This window comes from Triplophysa rosa, linkage group LG22 (assembly GCF_024868665.1).
Source record: "Triplophysa rosa linkage group LG22, Trosa_1v2, whole genome shotgun sequence".
Classification (NCBI taxonomy): Eukaryota; Metazoa; Chordata; class Actinopteri; order Cypriniformes; family Nemacheilidae; genus Triplophysa; species Triplophysa rosa.
In genome coordinates this window covers 14926978-14952634 of record NC_079911.1, presented here as the reverse complement: position 1 = coordinate 14952634, position 25657 = coordinate 14926978, and the positions used below count along the sequence as shown (strand labels likewise).

The window sequence follows — 25657 nt, the reverse complement described above, 5'->3', positions numbered from 1 at the left end:
TGCGTTTTAATACGAAAACAATTCTAAGCGTATTTTCAATTGATGGCCGCTTGGGGCGATGGCGCCTAAAACGTACACAAACTCTTCCACAGTCCATTGACACGAAGAAGGAAAACCACGCATGCGCGCTGGCCAGGAGGCGCTCTTCATTTGATCTCTTATGTGCAATTCGTTCTTTGACAAAGTACCCCGAGTTTAGCGAATGGATGAATGCAGGTAATCTAATAATAAATTCCTGACTATTTGCAAAACAAATATAGGCGATAGCTGCGCTGAACGGATAGAATCGGGTTAATGTGATTGTAAAGATCACTGTAATGTGTTTCAGCAGTCAAGTTGCCAGCGAGTCACTGGAAATAAAGTGGAAGTAAGTACGACTCGAGTTAGAGTGCAAACAGACATAGCAAGAGGTCTATTAAACAGACAGTTTCAGATTTTATTTTAACCTATCTGGAGCGATAACGTGGCACAAGATGGAGTTTGCTGCCATTCTTGCATTATCAGTATTGATAGGCGCGCTGGTCATTTTAGTCGCTGTAGCAATCGGCAAACAGAACAGTGAATCATCTGAGGAGAACGAGCAGAAAAAAGACGCAGATTCTACAAGTAAGTGGACAAGCAGTCGACAAGTAGTTTTTGTGCCCATCAAGTTCATACATTAGCTGAATTTATCATTCCTGACACTAGCATGATGATGTTTAAGATGCATATCTAGGCCATGTGTTCACGTTGGAAAGTCTTTAATCTTTAATGCAAGTCTCCGTAAACTGTTGGATAATGTTACAGTTGAGGAAAATGCAGCGAAAGCGCCTTCCAAGAAGCAAAAGCAGCAACAGCGCCCCCGTAAGGAAAGACCGCAGCAACACACATTCTCTCACCAGCTACTGGCTTCCGGTTTAAAGGTGATTTATGCTTAAATGTCAAAGATAAACGCGTGACAGCTCCAGTTAAAATCCTTTAAAATGATTACTGGTGAAACATATCCTGTGATTAAATGTATGATTTTAAAAATAATTCTAATTTCTCGTTTTCTTCTAGAGTCACAATGGCAATGTGACTTGTCTGGATTTTAGTAGCAATGGTAAATACCTTGCGTCTTGCTCGGACGACCGCACCATTAGGATCTGGAGCACTAAAGACTTCCTGGATCGAGATCACAAGTGCTTGCGGGCCAACGTTGAGTTTGATCATGTCACGCTCGTCCGGTTCAGTCCAGATTCTCGGTACAGAGCCTTCTGTCAACACACTCAGTTATGACATTATTAATACAGCTGTCATTTTGTACTTACTGTCTGGTCATGAGCTTACTGGTTAGTCTTTGTCATTAGAGCCTTTATAACCTGGCTGGCAAACGGAGAGACCATTCGCATCTATAAGATGGTTAAAAAGGACGACGGCACGTTCAATTTTAAAGCAGCCCCAGAAGATTTCCCTCAGAGGCACAAGGGAATCGTTTTAAACATTGGGATTGCAGAGACGGGTCAGTAAACATTTTACATACTGGAATCTATCATGATGCTTGTTATTGAAGATATGATGTGGAGTACAAGAAACACTGGACTTAATTGTTATCTTTGCATTCTCTTTCAGGCAAATTTATAATGTCTGCCTCTGTTGATACCACTATTGTGATCTGGGATCTGAAGGGAGAAGTTTTGGCTACTATCAACACTAATCAGATGACCAACTCGCACGCGGCTGTATCACCATGTGGCAGGTGAGCTCAAGAATCCAGATCTTTAGACTTAAGCCAAACTTTATTGCATAAAAAAAACCAAGTAGGTTTAATAATGTTAACATCTGAGAAAAGGTTTAGAGTTCTTGAACATATTTTCAGATCTATTGCTTTCAAAATGAACCTTTTCGTATTTTTCAAAGGTTTGTTGCTTCCTGTGGCTTTACCACGGATGTGAAGGTGTGGGAGGTTTGTTTTGGTAAAACTGGAGAGTTCAGAGAGGTTGTGCGTGCATTTGATCTTAAGGGGCATTCGGCTGGCGTTTACTCCTTTGATTTCTCCAACGACTCTCGAAGGCAAGATATCTCTTTTGTTTGCCATGGAAATAATATTGTATTACATAGTAAATCTTTTAGTTATCGACACATTTACGTTTACAAACGTTTTAATAAAGACTTCTGAAAGGCAGTTACTTTAAAAACCTTGGTTTGCACTAAAAACTTTTTAAACTGAGCGATTCATTTTGCATGCTTTTTGAACAGAATGGTGACTGTATCTAAAGACGGCACGTGGAAGCTGTGGGACACTGATGTGGAGTACAAGAAACAGCAGGATCCATACTTGCTGCGGACTGTGCCATCTCAGGTGTCAGAGGGGAGCCGCATAGCCCTGTCTCCAGATGGCCGCGTAGTAGCTGTGTCCAACGGTTCTGATATAGCCATGTACAATGCTGTCACTGGTGAACTTGAAGAAGAATTCCACGACGTTCACAGTAAAGAGATAACCGATCTTAAATTTGACATGAACAACCGCTTCTTAGTGAGTACCGGCGACCGGGCCATTCGCGTATTTCACAATGTAATTGGTTACCGTGCCGCCATCCAGGATATGCAAACCATGCTGAAGAAAGCCTCAAACGATGGAGTGAGACAGAGACTCCAGCAGCAGATAACAGATGCTGAGAATGCTCTGGAAACTGTGCTTAATGGACCAAAGAACTAGATGCTGCTTGGTGAACAACTTTAACTGCCTTTTATGAACTGAAGGCCGTTTTTGTTTTCAGAGTCAAAAATAACTTTCTTTAGCATGTTGGTTCTAAAGAATAAATCAAGTGTTTAATTACTTTTGTGACAGGTTTAAGGGAAATCTTTCTTTTTTGCCATTTGCATCGTCAAACGGAATTGCGAAGATCATGAATGATGTATTCAAGCAAGGTTTAACAGTACATGCTATATCAGAATCATGCAGTTGATTGAGGCGGTGATTTTGGGTAGGCCTTTTTAACAAACTGAGCAAAGTTTTGATACCGCCACAGTGTTTACACTAGGAATTATAGTTTGTAATGGTTGCTTGTCAAATCTAACAACATAATTGCACAGTAAGATGAAATGAAAGTATTTTTGGATTTCAAAAACACATCACTTTTATCAAACTTGTTTGTTTATTTGTTCACATTTAAAAATAGACTTAGAATACATGAAAATGTTTTTTAACAAAACTTTAAAATATGGAATTAGGCTATATTAATGTTAATAACAGGGCGCTTTATGGTTTCTAAAAATGCAATTTTTTTGCTAACTTTTTTTTCAATACTTGCATTTCAGCGCTATTTTTAATCCGAAGTTTTACGTTTAAAAGTGGACCCTAGAAGACTTTTATTTTGAAAGAAGCTATAACTTAAATAGTATATTAAAAACATTTAGGTGGTTTAGTTTTACTGTTCTGAAACAGACGTGGACACGGTGTCGTTTACTGTAGAACTATCGATTTCGGGATTTTTATCTAAAAAAAAGTTAATAAAATAAAAATCATAGTAGCCACCTGTGCCGTCCTCAAGTAGGTGGGACCTGTCGAGTAGCTCTAGAAAGTGGAGTCAGTCCTGTGTTCTCGCGATGCGAGATTTGCGTAACCAGACTGCAAGACCGACACGATTCCAGTAAGAGTACCGACAAAATTCAGAAATGTCGGGTCGCTCGGTCCGCGCAGAGACCCGAAGTCGCGCTAAAGATGACATTAAGAAAGTGATGGCCGCCATCGAGAGAGTACGAAGATGGTGAGTATGATGGCCAGCGTCACGGTACTTTGTAACCGTGAATGTTTCTCAAAAGAGAAACTTCAGACGGAAAGGGGGTGGGGCTTCTTAAGTGGATGCCGTTTGACTGACACGGGGAACAGCCAGTAGCGAGAAACTTTGCTTTGTTTTCTCAAGAGACGATCGACAAATGGGCAGGACAAATAAGGACTTTAAATTGTTACTTTATTGGTAAAGTGTTTGTTTAAAATGACGCTCAGTAAACTTGAAATACATTATTGTTCCAGTTTCACTTGTTTGTAGAGTCTATTAGGAATTTAATGTTTAAAATATTTATTCATGCACATCCAGTTAGGTTTTAGTCCAGCCAGATATAAGCCCCCTTTGTGATGGAAGTAAATGTTAGGTTGGTTTCAACTCATCAACAAGTTTCTCCATCTACAAACTTAATGGTGCTTTTTCTTCAAAACAAAGAGTGGAGCTGTTAAGTGTAATGCTTCTTAAAACAACACAATTGTATTAGAAACCTGTTGCACCAATTTTGCATTGTGTTATTTCAGGGAAAAGAAATGGGTCACAGTTGGAGATACATCACTAAGAATATTCAAATGGGTACCTGTGGTGGACACGAAAGAGGTACAGCACGTCAGAGAATGTTTTCTTTGTTATAAATAGCGTCTAACCAGATGCATTTGTATACTGGTACACATCCTGTGGTCACCTGACTATGTGACAGACTGCGTGCATGCAAAGAAACATGATACTGCTTTCCTCATATGCATGAATCAATATATTCTCTGGATTGCAAAAGATTTTCTCAATTTTTAATGTTTTTACTGATGTCTTTTAGAAGGAAAAGAACAAGGTTTCTGTGGGTGAAGAGATTCAACGGAATAATTTCCCCACGGAGGAGTCATCTGATAATGCCTGCTCTGTACTATTAGATTTTCAAGGTAAACAAATGCACATAGAGTTCAATTCTAATTACTTTGTGTTTTTCACGTAAGAATTCACTTAAAAGTATGAAAAGTTTACACTTTTTATTTGGAAGGAACTGTTCTTTAAATGTTGGCAAATTCAAATGTTCGTAGTTGCCTACATTTTCAGATGAGAACAGCAACCAGAGTTCTCTCTCGGACTCATATCAACCTAAAGCTACAGCAGACAGCAGTAGTTACTCCAGTCCTCAGCCCAGTGAACCTGTCAGCCCTGCACCTCAGACTCTAGACTACCGCACAGATGACCCACAACCGCCCACCCTTGGCCAGGAAAGCATGGAAGGTGAAGCTCATAACCTATGCATTTATTCTGTGACTTTAAAGGCAATATCAAAGCTAATAAATGCATTACCCATTTTATATCATAGGTATAGAGGAGTATATTAAATTAAAAATTCAGTTTAGTTAAGCAGAGTTTGATTCAAATATTTAGCAATATCATCATTCGTTCCCCAACCTATTATTTAAAAAACATTTATGGGCTTCTTTTTTCAATATTTTTCATTCATTTCATCTTTAGTATCATCTCAGTGCCATGTTACATTGTAAATATAGTCACAAACGATGAGGTTGCGTGATGTGAACAACACGTTTTAGTACAATCACCATATATATATATATAGAGAGAGAGAGAGAGAGAGAGAGAGAGAGAGAGTATTCATGTTTCGCTTAGGTTCAATGTGATATCTTAGTCTTTTATAAACCTGGTTCTATTTTCTAGAACCGCTGCTGCAATCAAATGAAGTCGCCGATGAGCCGCCAACACTCATCAAAGAAGATCTTGTACCCCTCACTGCTCAGGTGACAAACAGTACAAAACTAACCAGAGATTTTTTTATGACACATGAATGTTAGGGTTATGTTCTATACAAAGTCTATATAACAGTTTTAGGATTAAGTGGAATTTGAGGAAATTCAGAAATCAGAAAAAAATGATTAAATTGGCAACCTTGGGGGGACTCGAATGCATTGGGAACCATTCGACTACATTCAGTTTAGCTGGGCATTATATCCAAAAATGTACTATGTATTTGCAATTATGTAAAATCAAGCAACATTGCGAATATTGCAGTAATTTTAAATAGATTTTTTTATTTGCCTGTCAAGTCTACTCTCATTGGACTAGTTTTCTTGATTCTCACTTGAGAGCTTTTAAGATGTTTTGAATGGTAAATTAAGTAGCAAAGACAGATTTAGAGTTTTCTAAGATTCTTTGTAATGCCTCTGACATAATAGATACAGCTCAGGTTTATAGTGCATCCTGAAATTATGTTTACCTGTTGTTGTTCCTTTTTTGTCCCGGACACAGGAGGACGAGGACAGCTGTGGAGCCCCTCCATTAAAAAGAATCTGTACCGAGCAGGTCTCGGTTATCCAGGCGACTCCTCTAAGCTAACACACACAGACACACACAGCGTGCACTGGGCATTGATAATCAGACTGATCACTTGACCTTCCTATAACTGCTGCGAAAGACACATTATGGACCAGACATCAAAAAGGCACTATATTTATTATGACGTACAATTCTTGTAACATTTTAGAATTACAAATCTTTGCCCTTTGTTTTTAACTGTTCTTCCCTGATTCATTCAATAATTATAGCCGAAAACTGAAAGAAACTGGACATTCCTGTTTACAGGAAAAGGAAATGAATGTAGTGGCAAGATAACACCCTTATTGTTGTTATTACTTTTACTGTTTTTGTGCTGTAGCTTTATTTTATAAGCAGTGGAATGTGATGCTTATTTAAAAAGTCTAGCCATTATACGGTAACAAGTTAATTGAAAGCTTAGCTGTCATTGGAGAAATGATTCTCTGAAACAAATGTGTAAATTTATGTTACAAGAACAGTTCAAACATATTTTAAAAGCTACACGTAAAGTCATTATTATATGACCTCACCTCATTTAACTTTAATAAATATAACAACTCACGATGCAGAATGTCTTTTCAATCAAGTTCAGTTAGTTTTAATATAAAGATTGCAATTTAGAAGTCATTCTGGAGATGAATGTTTAAGTTAAGATTTCAAAGATGTGAATAATATCTTGATTTTCTGTTGGTAGAATCTGGACTCTGGGTATCTTTTGCCTGCAACAAGTACATTTTCTTTATCTTCTTTCACCCTATTATTGCATATGTTTATACGTTTTAGTAATTGAAATGCTTTTCTTGCTGTAGGCAACTGAAAGCTCCTGTCTTTTATGCCACACGTTTTATTTCATTTATTTAGGGCAGTACAACACATACACTGAAAGAAGTGCTTATTTAGCACAGTATGTTGTAATTCATCTAAATATTAAGGAATATTGAAGTTAATTTTCTTTATTACATTTCTGCATCTACCCTTTTTTTGCACACTGGTCTAGTGGGCACATCCATGTTGTTAAAGCAGTCATATTGTTATTTAAACCAAATATCATTAAAATATTGCTCACATTCCCAGAATATACTGTATTTTTTTTCTTTTTCTGTGTGATTCTGTTTGCCGTTTTGTATATTACACTCAATAACACACTTGGATCAGTCTATGGTAAGTGGCATCTTGAAGTAACTATTGCAGTGTACAAATAAACAGCAGGAGAAGACCACCTTTGGGTGAACTTAGTAAATATTACTTTGCACTTTATGTAGTCTTATTTGTTTTTTCCCTACACAATCTCAAGAAACCCCCGTTGCAACTGGTAGGCAAGCAGGTGGCGCTAAAGACCCATTTATCCTTTCAATAGGTTTTATGGCAAATTATAATACGTTCTAATTAATGTTCTAATTATATCATAGGAATGGTAACGTGTTTTGACCTGCATTTACATATTAAAAAGACTTGTTTTAAAAAGTTTTAAAAGATGTATGAAGTCTGCTTGTTTCATACACTTCACCACACGCGTTGTTACAGTGTTTGTGTCTCAAAACCTAGTCAGCTGTCTGCCTAGACAACATCGTGGGTAATACTATGTTTAGCTATGATAGCTTCAAACAGCTGTCTAGTCATTCAGCACACCAAGTTTTGAGACACAGCCAGTGTTTCACTCCAGATAGCTCAGGGAAGTTTTTTTTATCCAGTCACTGAACACTGAACTTCTTCCGTCAAGTCATTGGCGTTTCTCCACTATAACACAAAAGTAGCACGTCTAATAGGACTAACATCATATAAACTCGGATATAATAGGAACCATGCGTGAGGCACTTTTGAAACTTCTTTGCATTTTCATACTGTCGTTGCGTCCATTTAAAGCATCAGCAGTTATTTATCAGATTCCTATCAGGCTGCAGCGGACAGTTTCAGAACAAAGTACCGGACGACCCCCTGCTGGAACAAACCCACCCAACAGGTATAATTCCTGTCATTTTTATCATTAGGTTGTTTGTCTTAACATTCAAGAGAAAGTAAAATATCGCAAATATGTTTTCTGATGTGATGTTGACTAAAGTATTTGAGAATAATGAATCCATGTCAATGAACTCAGTTTATAATTGGATGTATGGGACTACAGAATGAAGGGGGAGAAACGAACAGAACCACTGACGAAAATATTTGTCTTTATTAAAACAGACACCTAAATTTCTAGACGTACGAATTTTTTCGTGTGTCGGTCGGTGTTCTAGTCAGAATTCCTCCATCTGTCTTGTAAAGAAATGAAAAACAATATGGATCCACATCCGTTCGTTTTGAATCAGCTCAGGCTTAAAGGAAGTTTCTTAGGAAGAGTTTAGAAAGTTCCCGGCTGAAAAAAACATTTTCCTTTATGTAGTGTTTGGGGTAGCCTATATTCTTATAGGATTGAATGGTTGTCTATTGGTTCACACCCGCCAGATGACATTCCACTTATAGAACTCCATTACCAGTCAAGACCCACAGAAACCATAATAGTTTATATTAATAGCCAATAAAATTCCCTTAAAACCATTAGAGTTTCTGTAATGTTGTCTTGTTTTTTTTAAGTATAGTGTAGATGCAGAAAGACATTTAAAGTCAGTTTGAGTTAAGTGATCTTCAAGACTGTCTGTCAGACTCTTCTGGGTGCTGTATGAATGTCTGGAGAACGTAAATCATTCGGTCACTTGTGGTACAGGAAAATACATGCATGTGCTACTGAGAGGGTCTCACAGAGGACCCTCAGTCCGCTGTGTTGTTTTTCACGTTGCCTTTGATGTGAATGAATTGCAAGAACAAGTGAATTTATTGCAGCCACTTTCCACTGTTTTGCTGTACCATTTATCTGCATTTTGTGAAACTGAAATCACTCTATATCATACGTCATATCTATGACATTCTATGATTCATTGGCTCACATTTGATCAAATTTTGCACTTTCATTTTTGAAGGGGAATTTGACTCACAATTCAATTTATGTATGAATTGTAATTGGATCCTTATCATCATTAAAATTGTTTTTTTTTATCATGGGATGAATAAGGAATTGGTGCCAATACACAGTTCAGAAGACTGTTTCGTGTCAAACACAAAATGGAACGGAGACTGTTGTGCAACGACTGTTTCAGAGCTGTCGCTGGCCTGGGCCGTGTGCAAACCTCATCAGGTAAAGACAAAGAAAAAAAGACATTTTTCATGATAATAACGTTCGACTTCTTGGTGTTTGCTCCCACTGTTACTCATTTTGGACTGCAGCTCACAGTGTCTGTGTATTCTTGTTTTATTTTTTCAGCTACAGGACTCTGATGAGACCCGTGTACACAGTGACCTACCGGAAGATCACTTCGCTGGAATGGCGCTGCTGTCCCGGATTCTTTGGGGAGGACTGCCGAGAGGGTGAGGGAGCACATTTCCCTGCAATGACAAGTTCACTGAAGAATTACTACATTTGAATACGTGTTATTTTTTTAGGAATTGTGGCAGCGACTTACATGGCAAAATCTGTACATGGGACAGTTCACCCAAAAATAAAATTTCTGTCATCATTTACTCACCCTTAAGTGGTTCCGAATTTGTATAAATTTCTTTGTTCTGATGAACATTGAGAATGATATTTGGAAGAGTGCTTGAAACCAAACAGTTCTTGGCCACCATTGACTACCATAGTTGAAAAAATTGCAATGGTAGTCAAAAGTGCCCCATAACTGTTTGCTTTCCTACATTCTTCAAAATATCTTCTTTTGTGTTCAAAAGAACAAAGAAATGTATGAAGCAATTTTTCCTACTATGGTAGTCAATGAGGGTCAAAACTGTTTGATACAAGCATTCTTCAAAATATCTTTCTCTGTGTTCATCAGAACAAATAAATGTATACAGATTTTGAACAAATTGAGGGTGGGTAAATGATCACTGAATTTTCATTTTAGGGTGAACTGTTCCATAAAGTTTTCTTAAGTGTTTTGAAGGGGGAGATCCAGAGACAGAGATATTGTCTCCATTTTAAAAACCAAGATAAAATACGGACAGTCACATAATTCTTATGTCTTGGTGGGTGTTTCTTTTTTAAAGTCTCTTAGCAGTGAGGAAGGATCCCTTACATTCGTTGTGTGGGTGTGGATGTGAGTGACAACAGCTGCTCCGAATGTGGGAATGAAACGTCCTGGTGACATCTTAGAGTGATCTGCGTCATAATTACGTCCTCTGATTGTATTTCCCCCAAGATGTTTTAGCTATATCGTGCTTTTGAGCAAAACATCCATTTTCATGCTTGTATACTGTGGGATTGTTCATCCAGAATGAAAATTAACCCTCAAGTTGTTCCAATCCTGTATAAATTTCTTTGTTCTGTTGAACACAAAGAAAGATATTTGGAAAAATGTTAGCAGCTGACATTTCTGGGGCATCATTGACTACCATAGTAGGAAAAATAATTGTATCTTTTTTGTTCTGTTAAACACAAATGAAGATATTTTAAGGAATTTAGGAAAGCGTTTTAAACAGTTCTTGGGCACCTTTGACTCCCATTTTATTTTTTTCTACTATGGTAGTCAATTATGTCCCAGAACTGTTATTTGCCAACATTGTTCGAAATATCTTCAACAAAACAAAAATAATTATCCAGATTTGGAACAACTTGAGGGTGAGAAATTCATGACAGAATTTTCATTTTTGGGTGAACTATCCCTTTAAGAAAATGCAGTATCTTAGTATCACATGAAGAAAGTCCACAGGAAATCAAATCAAAAGGATAACTATAGTAATAATATGAAATTTATTATATGATGCAACTATCTCTAATTCTAACCCAAACCATACAGAAAGAACATATTGTTTCTCCTAGATATGAAACGGACATAGATTTGAGACCTGAATAAGTTTCATGCTTCTCAGGTTTTCACCTGAGCAAAACATATACAGTACGTAATCTCACATGTGTCTAAAGGTCTTTGCTCATACAGTCCGAAATTTTCTTATGCGTTTTTTCGTATTTGGCGCTTGTTTGTACGGTGTCTCTGAATTGTCAAAACACCTCTCAAAATGCTTGCTACGGATGCGAAAAACGCAGAAAATCGAACCCAGTCCGAATTTTTTTATGACGGAAGAAAATATCGGATGCAGTGTTTATTTTTTAACGTGCGGAAATTTCGGACGCAAATTTCAGACTCAATGTGCAATGGCCTTTAGAGTTCAGCAGAGATTTCATAAAGCTGTCTCATCATTTTTTTCCAGGACCAAATTATAACCAATTATAAGTGATGCCACCTGTTATTTTTATAACCCTACACTCTTTCAGTACGCTTCATTTGATTTTATATTTCAGAATATTTATGGGGAAATTTATGAGGAACATTTGATACAAAGTCTTCCAAATCTCAAGAGCTATAAAATATCAACATCTGAGCCGTTTCTTTTGGCAGCCATTGCTTACCGACCAGTGCCTCAGATGCACTGCGCCTTCTTCAAAACTTTTTTCGTGTTTAAAATCAAGATGATATCCTCTTTGTTGTTATCATATCTGTATAAATTTTCCCTGATAACCCTGCCTAACATAACACAGATGACAGAAATATTATCATGCCACTTACGCTCACAATTCACCCTTACAAACTCAATTTACAGTAATCCTAAAGAGATTAGCATAATCAGAACCAGCACTGCTTTGGGTTTTTGCATTTATGTGTAAATCAAAAATATATTATTTGGAGGTTAAGATAAATAGCTAGAAGAAAATTATTTTGACGTAGTAAATGAATTACAGTTAGATGTGGTAGAGGTCATCCAAAGTTTTTGCGACCCAATAAGATTTACTTACCCACTATAACATACATTCCCATGTTTTTCTGACTGGTGATGGTTTACATTTACATTTACATTTATGCATTTGGCAGACGCTTTTATCCAAAGCGACTTACATTGTATTATACTACACATTTGTTTCTAAGTGTAATCCCTGAGATCGTACCCATGACCTTGGCGTTGCTAACGCCATGCTCTTACCACTGAGCTACAGGAAAGCAATGATGATGATTAAATGAAGCTCCTTCACCCCCCCCACAGCAGACGTACTGACCCGTCTGTTGTGTTTCTTTTCCGATCAAGCCCTGTGAGATGTAGATGATTTAGTTTGGGTCGATTCCATAGGCGCCATGATCTCTGACATGATAAATAAATCTGAAATCTTTGTTCATTATTGCTCTCTTCTTCCTCTCATCAGTCTCCTCTCTCACTTCATAACTTCAGCCTGAGGCGGCAGTCCCCTGGGTCCCAGGCCTCTCTATGTTTGGTTTATTTAAGAACATATTCTTGGAATTTGGGCCCTAATGGCATGATATTGTGACTCACAGTAAGAGTTGAACTTAGGTTAAATCCCAACCTTCCCAGTTATCATTTGTAATGGGCTCAGATAAAAAGGCTATGCCTGATTTTACTAAATAATTAAGTTGTTTATTGTTTTTGTTTTCTGGTAATAATAGTTTACTTACAGTGATAATTTAGTGTTTTACTTTTTTTAGTATTAACTATTTAGTTTTAGTGTTTATGTCTGCTAGCGTTTATTAATGAACTGATATTATTTAAATCGCTACTGTCCTTCTGAAACATCTTATCTCCATATTTCGTGCTTTTTATTTTTAATTATTATTAGTCACCCTTTATGTTTGCCACTGGGTTTTGCAAATATCTAACCAATAAAATCTATAAAAAGTGATTGACAACTTTGACAACACAGTTCAGTGTTTTTTTCATTTCCTGAAAAACAGCAATTTTGGACATACAATGTTTCAGAAGGACAGCGACAAAATAGAGCTTTTAACATTTAACTGTTGTCTCTATGTAGTGGCATTTTGGTGTTTATTTTAAGCAATTTAGTCATGTTGTTTCTACAGTAGCCCTAAACGGACAAACTGCCCTATAGAGTGCGTTTCGTAAATACATAATCTCCTTTGGCAAAGAAGCGAAAACGTGACGACATCTTTGTCCTTTGTCAGCCACCATAGTGCTTCGAAGGGGAGGGGTGGAGTGAGCCCTGGGTTGCAATTCACAACCTCACCGCTAGATGCTGCTAAAATGTCCACATTGCTCCTTTAATGATACCATAAAAATGCTGAAATGCTTTCATTTCATTCTTGCATCTTATTCAGTTTGACAGTTATTGAGAACTGTGTTGAGGGAAACTATAGGACCATTTGAGGTCATGTTAAACCCATTCACTGATGTTTTGTCTTTCTGGAATGTACAGTGTCATAAATTATCACCCCAACATACAAAATAGGAATGCATGTCTTGTGTTGAAAGATACCGGCATGATGAATATATTTGTTAATGAACTCCAGACGAAGAAAGATTTTCCACTCTATCAAATTAGTCAGCAAAGGCTGGATGTTTTGTTGCAGTTTGTGAGTTCACTTTTTTGTGTTAATTGTCCATAAAAGTATGAAGTATAACTGTCAGGCTATGTCACAACAGTGCGCTTGCTGTCATGTGTGAAACTATGGTTTTATAACAGGCTAAAGGAGTAGACATGAAGGAATGCTACAAAGCAAAGCTGTTCAGGTGGGAGGAGGCTTGCAGCTGCGATAGACAGCTGTAAAAGATCTTTTGTCTTATAACAGTATTCCAGTGTCACCAAAGAGGAACTCCTAGTGATAACCTTGTAACAAATGAGATGTCTACAAGAGTCTAGCCTAGGTTTTGGTTATCTCTTGGTTTTGGTTACGCTCTCACCTGAGATGCTTTCTATTGACATCTATGAAGGGAGACTTTAGCAGGGGACTTTATTGAGTTTCATTTAAAGGGTAGCTCACCCAAAGATTCATATTTTGTCATCATTTACTCACTCGCATGTCATTCCAAACCTGTATGACTTTATTTACTCTGTGCAACACAAAGAAGATCTTGGAAGAATTTGATGAGAAATCTGTCAATTCATATTGATATCTTTTGATCTAAGTGTCTGAGCAATGAGCATAGTTTTGACTTTTCAGACTGAGATCTCACATTTATGATTTTCCTTTCTCATCACTTGGTTGGTGGTTAGGTTAAAAGCATCAACACTCTTTTGTAATCCTGATTTAGCACTCTCTTTGTTGTGATGTGGGAGTACAGAGCATCAGTCCTCCATGGGAACGATTCCCATCAGCAGAATTGCTCAAGTCCTCAAACTTTCCGCAATGCCCTGGTCATGGTCTTATCTCTATCTCTCTAGTTCATTTCAACCCAGCTGCTTTTCTTACTTCCCCCATACTGGGTTTCCAGAAGGTCTGGCAGACGTTCAAGTCTTTCACCTGTTCTAGAAATTCTTTTAGATGGAGATTGTGATTTGAGTCATCGGGCTCATCGAGTGTGGGAAACGGGACATCTGCGGTTGGTATCGGGTGATTAATGAGGACACGTGTGCCCCTGCCCCGTCTGCTGCCTGTAGAGGATGAGATCATCTCATTTGCATGGTGAAGCACAGATGGCGATGCCAGAAAGGTTTATGTTGGAGGTCTACCTGTTTGTTAGAGTAACTTGAAAAAATAAACCAAAATCCTGAAACTGCATAGAAGCTTATAGACTGAATAACAAATGCAAATTGTTGGTTGTAAGGTCCAATGTGTAATTTTTTGGAGGATCTATTGACAGAAATGATATATAATGTGTTACATATGTCTTCAGAGGTGTATAAAGACCTTACATAATGAAGCGTTATGTTTTTATTACATTAGAATGAGCTATTTCTATTTACATACACAGCGGGTCCCCTTACATTGAATTCGCCATGTTGTTTCTACATTAGCCCTAAAAACTGAAAAAAATTGCAGTGTTCACAATAATCTACACTTTGTTAAATATAAAATCTCTTTTGAAACTTAATAAGCCACAAGGCCAGAGTTGCACACCATCTGGGTCCTCTAGTGTGTATTTGGGTTGTAAACTGGTGAACCGGTGGATTCTTGCCATTGGTTGCTGTAAATGCAGATTTAATACTTCTACAATTACATGAGAATGCATTCTATATCTTGTACTAAATTGAATTTAGATTTGTTTAGTCTGATTAAACAACATGAGCTCAAGAAGATAAACTTGCCAGCCAAAGATTCCCAAAGTGGAGTGGCATGCAATTATCAATCTTATAATACAACCCAATGTAAGCAAGCCCTTATATATGGATAGTGACATTGCAATGCACATGCCCAGTGCTCATGTATTTGTTATCTCTCACTGATATTGGTATACAGTATACAATGAAGATATTTACTACATAGAACAGATTTAGAGGTTGAAGGCTAATAGCAAATTCGGAGCATTACATTAGCAATGGAAGGGTTGTGGGTTTCATTCCTGAGTCACTTTGGATAAAACTATATGCCAAATGCATTAATATAAGAGCCTTTCAATATTTCAGTGATGGCAAAACGTAATGAAACGTTATATGTTCCAACAGACCCAGCTATTTTTAAATGGTCTTCAATTGTAATGTAAAAATGCTTTATGGGACCAAATGGTAAAATCGCATCTGCGAGCAAGGATTAATAAAATACAATTTCTGAATCTCCAGATCTATAGTCATACAGCTAATAGCTATTTTATTTCAAGCTATTTAGTTGCACTGTAAGTTACCAATAAACCCATTAATAAACTGTAGTCATTGAGAAGAACGCTTTCAAGATTGGCTGAAAATTCCCATCCGTCTCTGCCAGAATGCTGTTAATGGGTGTGGATTCTTATAATGTGGTCAGCTTGCTTTTGCGAGTGCATCCTTGATTTGTGTATTTGTACTTTCCCTAAAACATGATTTGGTGCATCAATACATCATCTCCGCGCTGGCACGTATTTGCATCATTTTAATTGCTGTGTCAGTTTTAATAAACATCCAGAAATGCCCAGCTTAAACCTCACATCTGCAAACAATCTGCAGCATAGCAGTCTAATGTCTGCAGATCCAGTTGTGCTAACCTCTTTACTTGTCCTTTGGGTGTTTCCAAAATATCCCAACGTTCAGCTGATTCACTGATCTGAGACCTGTCCAATAGTCTTGCCGTACAGCCAAGGCACGAGCAGAAAACACACATCAAGGTGCCAAACATCTTATTGTGCATTTGGATAGTACAGTACTACAACAAAGATTTAACTCGCAAACAATTTATATTACATTTTTAAACATTACAAAGTCATTTAAGAGCTAATGAAGATTTTGGTGGTACTGAAGCAAATGCTGGATATGAATTGTAATATTGTTTTATTGCATTAGTCATAGCTTCTCATACAGAAAGACGACAGTACATCAACTCTAAAGTTTGCCATTCATCAAATGCTATTCTTATTTCACGCCAAATAATTCCCGAGTCTCTGCTGTCTTGAAAGTTCCTACAAGAGGTGGTCCAGCACCACCTGATCCCAGGTCTCAAATGGAAAAGGTAGAGATTTGAAGGAATCTAGGGTGGGATTTTCCTTTTCCTTTGCTCTCTTTCCATGCAAATGGAAATCCACAGCTTGCCAGCATCTAGTTTTCCAGCTCTGTGCACTCCCCCAGAGATGAGATGTTAACCGAAGATGTGATTTAAGTCATTAAGCACGTCTCAAACTAATTCTCTCCATTCTCATAGCTGAACATTAGTTTTGTTATGTGGTTTGGGGAGTGATTTCATTTTTGGACTACAGGATTTATTTTAATCTGGAAGGATGCATGGAATTTACTGTACAGAATGTGTCCTTATAAGAACATCAGCAAATCTTGCTGAAGTGTTTGAGCGGCGAGTTGTTCTCTTAACATCTTTGAGTAGCGTAATTTGAATATTGCAAAAACCTTTCTTTTAAGTCATTGTAGTTAACCGATGGCTGAGAGATTTATGTTAATATATTATTTTCTTTATTCCTTTCAGAATGTATGAACTGCACAGGCTATGCTGACATCACTGAGCGGATGAGTGTCATTGAAGCTCAGGTAAGAGAGAAGAACCTCTTGCATAAGTACATCACATTTAACTAAAGACGATGAGCATGAATTTTTTTTTTGTTACAGATAATGTTACTAAAAGATGCAGAAACACCTCCTTTGCCCTTATCCAGCCAATCACTAGAGAGAACAGCTGATAACGAGGTTGACAGTCCCCGCCCCTCACCCCTAACACCCAATTCCATTGGCCGGCCAGGTGAGACTGACACATCTTCTTTTTAGCTAGTCCTGTAATGTTTGCTGTGTTGCATAGGAGTGTTTGGACCACTTTGGAAGACGTAAAAAAAGGTGGTCGAGAACAACTTCCTCTTTCAGTTTTTTAACACTACACAAACACTTGAACAAAATCTAACCCACAAAACATAACCGAATCAAAATGTTCAATGAATATTTTTAAGATCAGGAAGTGCTTCCAGACCAGTGGTTACATCTGACGAAGAGGTCTATAGAAATGTATTTATGTGGGAATATTAGTAAATATGTCAAAATTAGACATAGTTGATATATTCAGGGCCAAGAGGACAACCAGGACCTGTGGGGCCACCAGGCCCCGCTGGGCCACCTGGACCTTTAGGAAAGATGGGGTTATCTGGGAAGCCAGGGCCTGTAGGACCTATAGGTGAGAACCTGGCTCACATTTTAATTTGGAGTATTAAAACATGTATGTTCTTTAACGCTGAGTGTCCTAGCTAATCTGTGATCTAAACAGGACCTCAGGGACTACAGGGTCCCCCAGGAGAGAGAGGTCTTCCTGGCCCACCTGGACCAACTGCATCTTCTCCTTTTTCCATTAGGGGAGATGTTTTCACTCTAACGGCTAGACAACATGCTCAATGTAAGTATAGTGTTCCACAGTTGTCATGTGATATTTACTTTCTAAAGGTTTCTAAAGACTCAGCTCTTAAAATGTTTTAAACAGTCACATAAAATGAAGTTCCAGTCAAATCAATAGCTTAATAAAATTTGAATTAGTTTACATAAGGCTGAAATGGTTCATGCGGGCCACCCCATCACATGATCAGCTGAAAAATACTTTATCTGTAAACCCCCCTTTATGGACACTTTGGCCAAAAGTATTTAAAGTCAAGATTTGAATGCAGGAATTTGGCACAATATTTTGTTTTTATTGTTTGAACTTATTCTAAAAGAAAACTCTTTAAGAATGTATTTGTTACTAGGGCTGCAAGATATTGAAAAAATGCTATATGCTATATGATAATGTTGATACTGTAACTGAATGACGCAAGGTGGCGGTACAAATTGGAGGGCTTCAAAAATGAGTGAATGCAATCAACTGAAATGTAATTAATAAACTTAATGCATAATTAGATACTTTAAACATGAATAATTAATCCGATAATTATATTCATCCATCAATCATTGCAAACCGTCAACTTTTCAAGTGTTGTTCACAAAGTGACCAGAAGACGGCGATATCTGCACGCTGTCAGTGTTTGACAGAGCGCTCAGAGCTTTGGCTCCGTGCTGGAGTCTGCTTGGCTTCTGTCTGTCAGCAGTTAATAAGAATCATTTGTTAGCATTTGTTGAAGCAGCATGAATCTGGATAACCATAAGCAGATCCTGAGCACCAATTGTTCACTGGACAGAACAGCAGTGCCAGTACATATGTTCACATCAAATTTGCTCTGAGTTACATTGTCCAGATGAACTCCCAAGAGAAGACGTAAACAAACTGCAATAACTGAGGTAATAACATCAAGATTTCAATACTGTACTTCATCCTCTTTAAAGTAATAAATCACTCCAAAATAACAAATAATTTCATTATTTGTTAACCGTGTTGGTCCAAACCTATATGACTTTCTTCTGCGAAAATGCAAAAGCAAAAGTTTTACTGGTTATACATGACTGAGACCCCAGTACTTATTCACTTTCATTGTGTTAACATTTTTTATATTTCTCAGATATTTCTTGAGATGAAGAACAGAAGTCATACAGTTTTAGAAAGATTTTATGTTTTTATGTGTTTTAGATGAGGATGGTGATTTCCCTGTTTATCGTGACCCGCGGCCTTTACTCGGACCCCCTGGACCCTCTGGCCCACCAGGTCCACCAGGTAAAAATGAACAATAGGGGATATATAACAGTGTGCATGTAATATTTCATTTTATCCCCTATCAATATCATTGTTATATAACATTCTTTTCACATATTTATTTGTTTCACAGGTCCTGCTGGACCACCTGGTAATCCAGGAGCCCCTGGTAAAAATGTAAGACATTATATCATTATAGAATTTATTTAGTGTTCTTGCCACTTTTATGAAAACTGATGATTTTTTTAGTAAATGAACTACCAAATATTTTTTGATGGCGTGCACAAATGCCCAAATAAGAATACATTTGATCTATAAATTGCCTGTATTGTATAATAGGACATATTTATTCTGTATTTAAAATATGTATTATGAACATGGTTATTATAGTTTTTTAAAACTGAAAGAAAAATAGATTCAAATTATAGCAACATAAAAATAAGCAAATAAATAATCAAATGGCAAATAACCAAATTGCTTAAAATGAAATAAGATTAACAATGGAGCATAGTGTACTGACTGATTCATGTTCGTAACAGGCTGCCTTAAGCTTTTCAGGCAAGCCAGGTGACCCGGGGCCCAAAGGAGACTCTGGCGAAAGAGTGAGTAGCCGAGTACCCTAAGTATCATATACAGACATTCTACATTTGACACATATTATAAATTACTATTTGAGCAATTTAGATGTTCAGTGTTTTTCTTTTAAAAGGGTCCACCTGGATTCACTGGAAAACAAGGACAACCTGTTAGTGAGCTCAATGAATTGCATTTTAGTTATTTCTTTGCAAAAAATAACTGGTGTTATTATTATTAATTATTATGTTTTTAATTAAACTATAAAATGGATTATAGTTTTATGTTATGTTGTGAATAGGGCGTTCCTGGTCCTAAAGGTGAACCAGGAGAGATTCCACCAGAGGTATGGAAACTTGTGATGGTTTTGAAGCATTAGATATCCAATTATAAGCTGGGGGCAGTCGTGGCCTAATGGTTAGCGAGTCGGACTCGTGACCAGAAGGTTGCGGGTAACGACTGAGGTGCCCTTGAGCAAGGCACCCTACTTGCTCCCCGGGCGCTGCAGTGATAGCTGCCCACTGCTCCGAGTGTACGTGTGTTCACCACTTGCTGTGCGTGTGTTCACTACTCTCTGGATGGGTTAAATGCAGAGGTCACATTTCGGGTATGGGTCACCAAACCTGACAAATAGGTCACTTTCACACTTTCACTTCATAATGTTTCATATACTAACCTCCCTCCCACAGGTGCAACGGTTAAGAGAAGCTCTGAAGATTCTGGCAGAGCGGCTTCTCATCCTAGAACACATGATCGGCGTTCACGGTGAGATTGATGGACAAATAATAATCTAGTTGGAATTCGCCATTATGATGGTGGGCATCGCATGAGCTCATGGCATAAGCCGCTAGTTGCCAGAGAGGTTAGCGTGTGTCACACAACGTGACGCTTTTCATCGTGCACGAGGGTGGATGGCTTAAAATAATAACATAATATCAAAATAACACATGACATCAGAACACCAGAAATATACAGCCAACTGCTTGGTTTTAGACATGCACAATGCAACTTAACTTCTGTCTGTTATTTTTGTTTCTGAACTCGTCGCTCTGCCCAGATACTCTCCTGGAGTCTGGTTCTGGAATAGATCTCCTGGCGGATTTCGCGCCAATGGTCGGCGCTAAAAGTCTTACTCCGGACACAGAGTAGCCAGATTCTGTATTTGGGTGAATATCGTGTACTCGTAACCACTTGAGGTGCAAGGCCCTAGAGGCTGGATTTATATGAGCCATACATTGAATTAGTGTTGAAAATGTTTAAGAATAGCGCTGCTCTTTCTTTGTGTACTTAATTGATAATATTTGACATTTTGCAGTTGTTGTCTTTTAAGATAGCAAAGGATGGGCAGCTTTATGAGGGCTTATTGATCAACAGAAATGATGTGCGCTTTTGTCCTAAGCAAGCAAAACATTATTTGATCCTTAAATACATTTGTTTGTTCTAGATCACAAAGAATAATTTTACATTACATTCATTTAAGCCGCAAACTAGGAGACTGGAGCTTGCCGGTAAACACAAAGCGGCAAACTTTCCTCATCATCATTTTTTTCTTTCTGTTGTGATCGATGCCCTAACATGACCTCATGCACATAATTATCATCCGTTTCAGCTGCAGCTTTGTATGAAAACAACCCACCACTTAAATCCCATAGCAAATAATACACGCACTATACAATAAATCTTTAAAACCAAACACTGCCCCTCATCTGCTTGCAAAGTGCAACTTCTACCGCAACAAAATGTGTTTACACCTTTGCTCACCTGTTCTTATTCATAAAGTCTATCATTGACTCGCTTGAAATAACACAAAATGGCAGAATGCACCAAGGGCTGCTATTAATAGGTTGATGTGAATAGCCGGCCGTACACAAAAGGCCCTGGTGACCTTGTTCAGGAGCGCATGGTTGTTGAACAGCCATTGTGGCTTAAGCTTATTGTTCCAGCTGAGCTTTTAAAATCCCCTTTGGGAGGGAAAGAGGTCTTGGGTTTTTTCTTATTGTTGTTTTATAAAGAAAGAAAAAATAGCCTGAATGTTTGTTCAAATATTAGTCACATTAATGCTTTTGTTACTAAGGAACAAATCTGATTGCTTGTATTGTTACTTTTTTGAGGGTTTGTTTTTCATAAATAAAATTGTACAATTTACTTGGACTTTTACTTTCCTTTTGCATGTTTGAAAATATGTTTTTAATAGTATTCAAGCAATCCGGACCATACCCAATAGCCTATTGTTTAATAACAACAGTAACTAGACATCGTTTTGTATCTCTTTATTGACAACACAAAACAGTTGTCACACACAAACAGACGCTGAACAAACACAAGGAATCATGGGAAATGTAGTCTTTACTCCTGTTCTTTGTCCTCTCCGTGGGTGATGACGTAGCACAGGTTTTTGTAGTCCAGGTTGCCAGCCACATCCAAGGGAAAGTTTGTGAACATTTGATTTATCTGAAATTGAGTTTTGATAAATAGGTCATGAATTTCAGGGAATACATTCTCGACTATTTCGCTTAAATGAAACTGACACCACTAAATGCAAGTCACCATGAAATCAAACAGGAAAAAGTGTTTTAGCCGTTTCAATATACGTCACTATACGGAAAAAAAGTCAGTTGCAACTTCCCTTTCAAGGTGACTTTAAGAAACATGAAATGTTACCTCAGCCTCAGTAAATTTGTCTGCCTGTGACATAAGGTGATACTTAATCCTTGAGAAAATTAAAGGAAAAATAGAGGTTAAAACGCTGTGCAAGTAGAAACTTAAAACATTTATGTCTTCATAATCTTATATCGTTCATAATCTACTCACTCTTCTCCTTTAAGAATGCCCGTGCCTTCTGGATCGAAGATTTTAAAGGCATTGAGAAGCGTCTCCTCAGGGTCTGTACCTGTAGTGACAGAAATGATGATGACGTCACAGAATCGCTACACAGTCGCTTCTATAAAAAACAATCACTTCTATATGTGTTTATATTAGCGAATAATCTATACGATATCCGTATGCATTATGACTCATCCCTGCTGGGCTTCGCTGCTTTTTGCACCTCATTATCATGATTATCATTTCAATGCTGATAAATCTGATTCTTGCCTTTGAGCTTCTCGCCGAACATGGTGAGGAAGACGGTGAAGTTAATGGGGCCGGAGGATTCCTTCAACATCTCGTCGAGCTCATCGTTGCCCACGTTGAGACGTCCTGCCAAACGCACGCATGCAGAAATATACATTTACACACAGTGCCGATTTCTGTGATCTTTTCAATTGAGTTCGAGTTAGTTAATATGTTCATATATCTTCAATGCAATAAAATACTTGTTATAACAGTTCTATTATGCATGTGAATGTGTTAGATTTTACATTTAGAATAGGGTGCAAATGTTGACAGCTCGCATGTGGGATCATGTAAAATATTTGCATATACTAAGAAATATTTAGGGTTCTGCAGTCTTTCTAGGTCACTAATCACATCCCTTAGAAAAAAAAGTTGATTTAATTGTGCTATTTGTATTCAAATTATTATTATTTTTAAATAAAAAATACTTTTTATCTAGTTTTATGTACTTCTTAAAAACACCCTTTATTTGTTCTTAGAAATATGCATAAAATTACACTTAAGTATACTAGAAGTGCACTGACAGAAATGTTTAAGTATATTTGACCTGTACATACTTAATCATACTTTCAACTACACCTACATGTAGAAGTATTTTTAGTATACTTTGCTTGTAGTTGTTTACTCATTTTTTAAATACCTTTTGCACGGCTTTTACTAGTAGTTTATTGAGATTATACCTCATATTATTTTCATATTATATTTTTCCATAACTAAAGAATGTGCTACAAATAAACTATCAGTATACTTTTCAATTTTCGTATATTTGCAGTACAAACAAAAAACTTATTTATAAACTTACGGTGTTACACTTAGTATACTGGAAAGCATATTTTATCAAGCAAAAATGGGCCATTTAGTGCCAAATAGTATTAAAATAGTACACTTACAAGTACACTACTAGTACACTGATAGTCATTTACTTTGAATCTTTACTTAGTTAAGCTTTTAAAAGCTTGCGGTATACTTATTTTTGTAAGTGGGAGCAATTGTGTGATATTAAAAATGGGATTTTTTGTTCAACATTGTCAGATTTCATTGCTTCCATTGATTTTTTGTTCCCCATATAACCTTTCAGTCAAAGGTTCTTACAAGAATCATTTCATTCTTGCCTTGTTACAGTCTGAAGACAACAAAGTACCTTTTATACAACAAAAAGGTTTTGTTGATGTTAAAGGTCTTTTATGAAGGTCTTTTATGAACATTTTAAACATTTTAAGAACGTAATATTTGATAAGTTGCGCCTTTTAACCGTTGACAAACATGTTTTATAATCACATCCAGGCTTCACAACATTCAGCACGGTTCTGAAAAGAGACCACACTAATCCTTTAAACATCGCTCAGTTAGTTCAAGCGGATAAAGGATCACAGACCTTCTTTCTCTCCAGCATTTACACCCTTGCACAGCCATTCCGGCTTTACTCACCCAGAGCAGCAAACGTGTCCCTCAGGTCGTTTTTGTCAATAAAGCCATCCCTGTTCTGGTCCATGATGGTGAAAGCCTGGAGAAGCATTGCCAAGTTATCATTACAGACACAAAGCCCAAAGTACGCCATAATTACAGTTTATAAAATGTTTATTGAGGTAATCCGTTAAAAAGGCCCCACCTCTTTAAACTCTTGGATCTGTGACTGCTCAAACATGCTGAACACGTTGGAGCTGGCGGCTTCCTTCTTCTTGGCTTTCTTTGGGGCCTGGGAATCAGAGCGAAAAGATAGGATTTTTTCATCTTTTACATCTCAATTCCTGCCGTTTGAATTGCAGCATTCATTTACCAATGAACACAATAGAAAAACATGTTCTCTTTATACTCTGCCACAAAGAAACATTACAAGACATCTTACAAAGAGAGATGCTTTAATAAACTTGAATGCCTCTTATTTATTCAACGACAGAAAATCTTAGATAAGGTTTCAATTCTGTCACATCCGTGACTCAATTTACTTGAATTCGCTCTATCAAAAACAAACCGTTAATGATTTTTGCTGGTCCAGACACATGTTGTCTGGTAAAAAATATAATACAAATTGGCTGCAACTATAATGCATAATATCATCCTATTGAAAATCTTTTCTGAAATGAGTTATTCTCATAAAAAGGTTCAAAACAAATGGAAATGAAAGCAAAATGTCCTATTTCATCAATCAGTCGCCTCACAAGATCAGCATAGTTACATAAGCATTTCCATGTCCAGATAAGACATAGCAAAGAGTCACACACCTACCATTGTGATGATCTTCTCTGTACTGCGTTCTAGTCTGGAAAACCTGAGGGACACTCCGAAACCATCGGTTTCCGGCTATATATTGGCAACAATTGCTTTGACTGCCCATCTGTTCTATGTTTAGACAAATGAGGAGGCACAACACAAGAATACATGCCATATAGAGAATCACCCAACCCTGTTGCCCCCTGCTCATTGTTACAGACAGATGCTAGGTGATGGGACCAGAGTGTGGCCTTGCTGTCTTAGGATCATTCAAAATGCCCTATCCCCCTAAGACAGCTAATGTGTTGTTTCAAAGTACAGTGTGAAGCTGACTAGCTTCTCACATCAGTGAATCAGGGTCAGATGTTGACGGTACGTCTCGACCACACGGATTACTCTGTTCATAATTTGATGCCCTTGTGGCATTGGTGATCAGATAGTATTGACCGGCTAACCAGACAAGGTTTTCACCACCAGGGTGATTATTGGGGTACAGTCGAACAACAAGGTTTTCAATGCTCTGTTAGGGCGATCGAAAGAGATTGAAATGTATCTGGGGCTTGAAAGAGTGTTTTTGAGGATGAGACAACATTCTGGATGAATTAATGTGAGCAAGCAGATGGCACTTTTGGAAGAAGATGTACACAGTATGACAGATGACTTTTATAGCTCAGAAGATTTCTC

General features: G+C 37.5%; 4 protein-coding genes across 6 annotated transcripts; 3 read left to right on the top strand and 1 right to left on the bottom strand.

Moving 5' to 3' along the window:
- The first annotated feature begins 98 nt into the window (after positions 1-98).
- Positions 99-3076, top strand: tbl2 (transducin beta like 2). Its single transcript, XM_057321937.1, has 7 exons — positions 99-606; positions 787-902; positions 1039-1223; positions 1329-1480; positions 1591-1717; positions 1879-2031; positions 2218-3076. The coding sequence occupies exons 1-7, from the start codon at positions 474-476 to the stop codon at positions 2675-2677; spliced, it is 1326 nt and encodes a 441-aa protein (XP_057177920.1). The 5' UTR covers positions 99-473; the 3' UTR covers positions 2678-3076.
- Positions 3077-3228: 152 nt separating this feature from the next.
- bcl7ba (BAF chromatin remodeling complex subunit BCL7B a) lies at positions 3229-7192 on the top strand. 2 transcript variants are annotated; one of them, XM_057321939.1, is made up of 6 exons: positions 3229-3728; positions 4268-4343; positions 4561-4660; positions 4815-4988; positions 5427-5506; positions 6015-7192. In XM_057321939.1, the coding sequence occupies exons 1-6, from the start codon at positions 3637-3639 to the stop codon at positions 6099-6101; spliced, it is 609 nt and encodes a 202-aa protein (XP_057177922.1). In that variant the 5' UTR covers positions 3229-3636; the 3' UTR covers positions 6102-7192. The 2 variants fall into 2 exon arrangements, with proteins under 2 accessions (XP_057177922.1, XP_057177921.1); XM_057321938.1 differs by having other exon boundaries at positions 3274-3728; positions 4558-4660; positions 6015-7189.
- Positions 7193-7782: 590 nt separating this feature from the next.
- Positions 7783-21781, top strand: LOC130546241 (collagen alpha-1(XXVI) chain). Its single transcript, XM_057321403.1, has 14 exons — positions 7783-8040; positions 9127-9249; positions 9376-9479; positions 16946-17007; positions 17086-17215; positions 17531-17638; positions 17729-17854; positions 19013-19096; positions 19209-19252; positions 19615-19677; positions 19785-19820; positions 19950-19994; positions 20338-20413; positions 20706-21781. The coding sequence occupies exons 1-14, from the start codon at positions 7883-7885 to the stop codon at positions 20795-20797; spliced, it is 1251 nt and encodes a 416-aa protein (XP_057177386.1). The 5' UTR covers positions 7783-7882; the 3' UTR covers positions 20798-21781.
- Positions 21782-21907: 126 nt separating this feature from the next.
- Positions 21908-25104, bottom strand: myl10 (myosin, light chain 10, regulatory). Of its 2 annotated transcripts, none has more exons than XM_057321066.1 (7): positions 24989-25104; positions 24372-24458; positions 24191-24266; positions 22742-22846; positions 22460-22538; positions 22310-22358; positions 21908-22099 (listed from the first exon to the last, which is right to left on the bottom strand). In XM_057321066.1, the coding sequence occupies exons 1-7, from the start codon at positions 24989-24991 to the stop codon at positions 21995-21997; spliced, it is 504 nt and encodes a 167-aa protein (XP_057177049.1). In that variant the 5' UTR covers positions 24992-25104; the 3' UTR covers positions 21908-21994. The 2 variants fall into 2 exon arrangements, with proteins under 2 accessions (XP_057177049.1, XP_057177050.1); XM_057321067.1 differs by having other exon boundaries at positions 24985-25022.
- Positions 25105-25657: the final 553 nt, after the last annotated feature.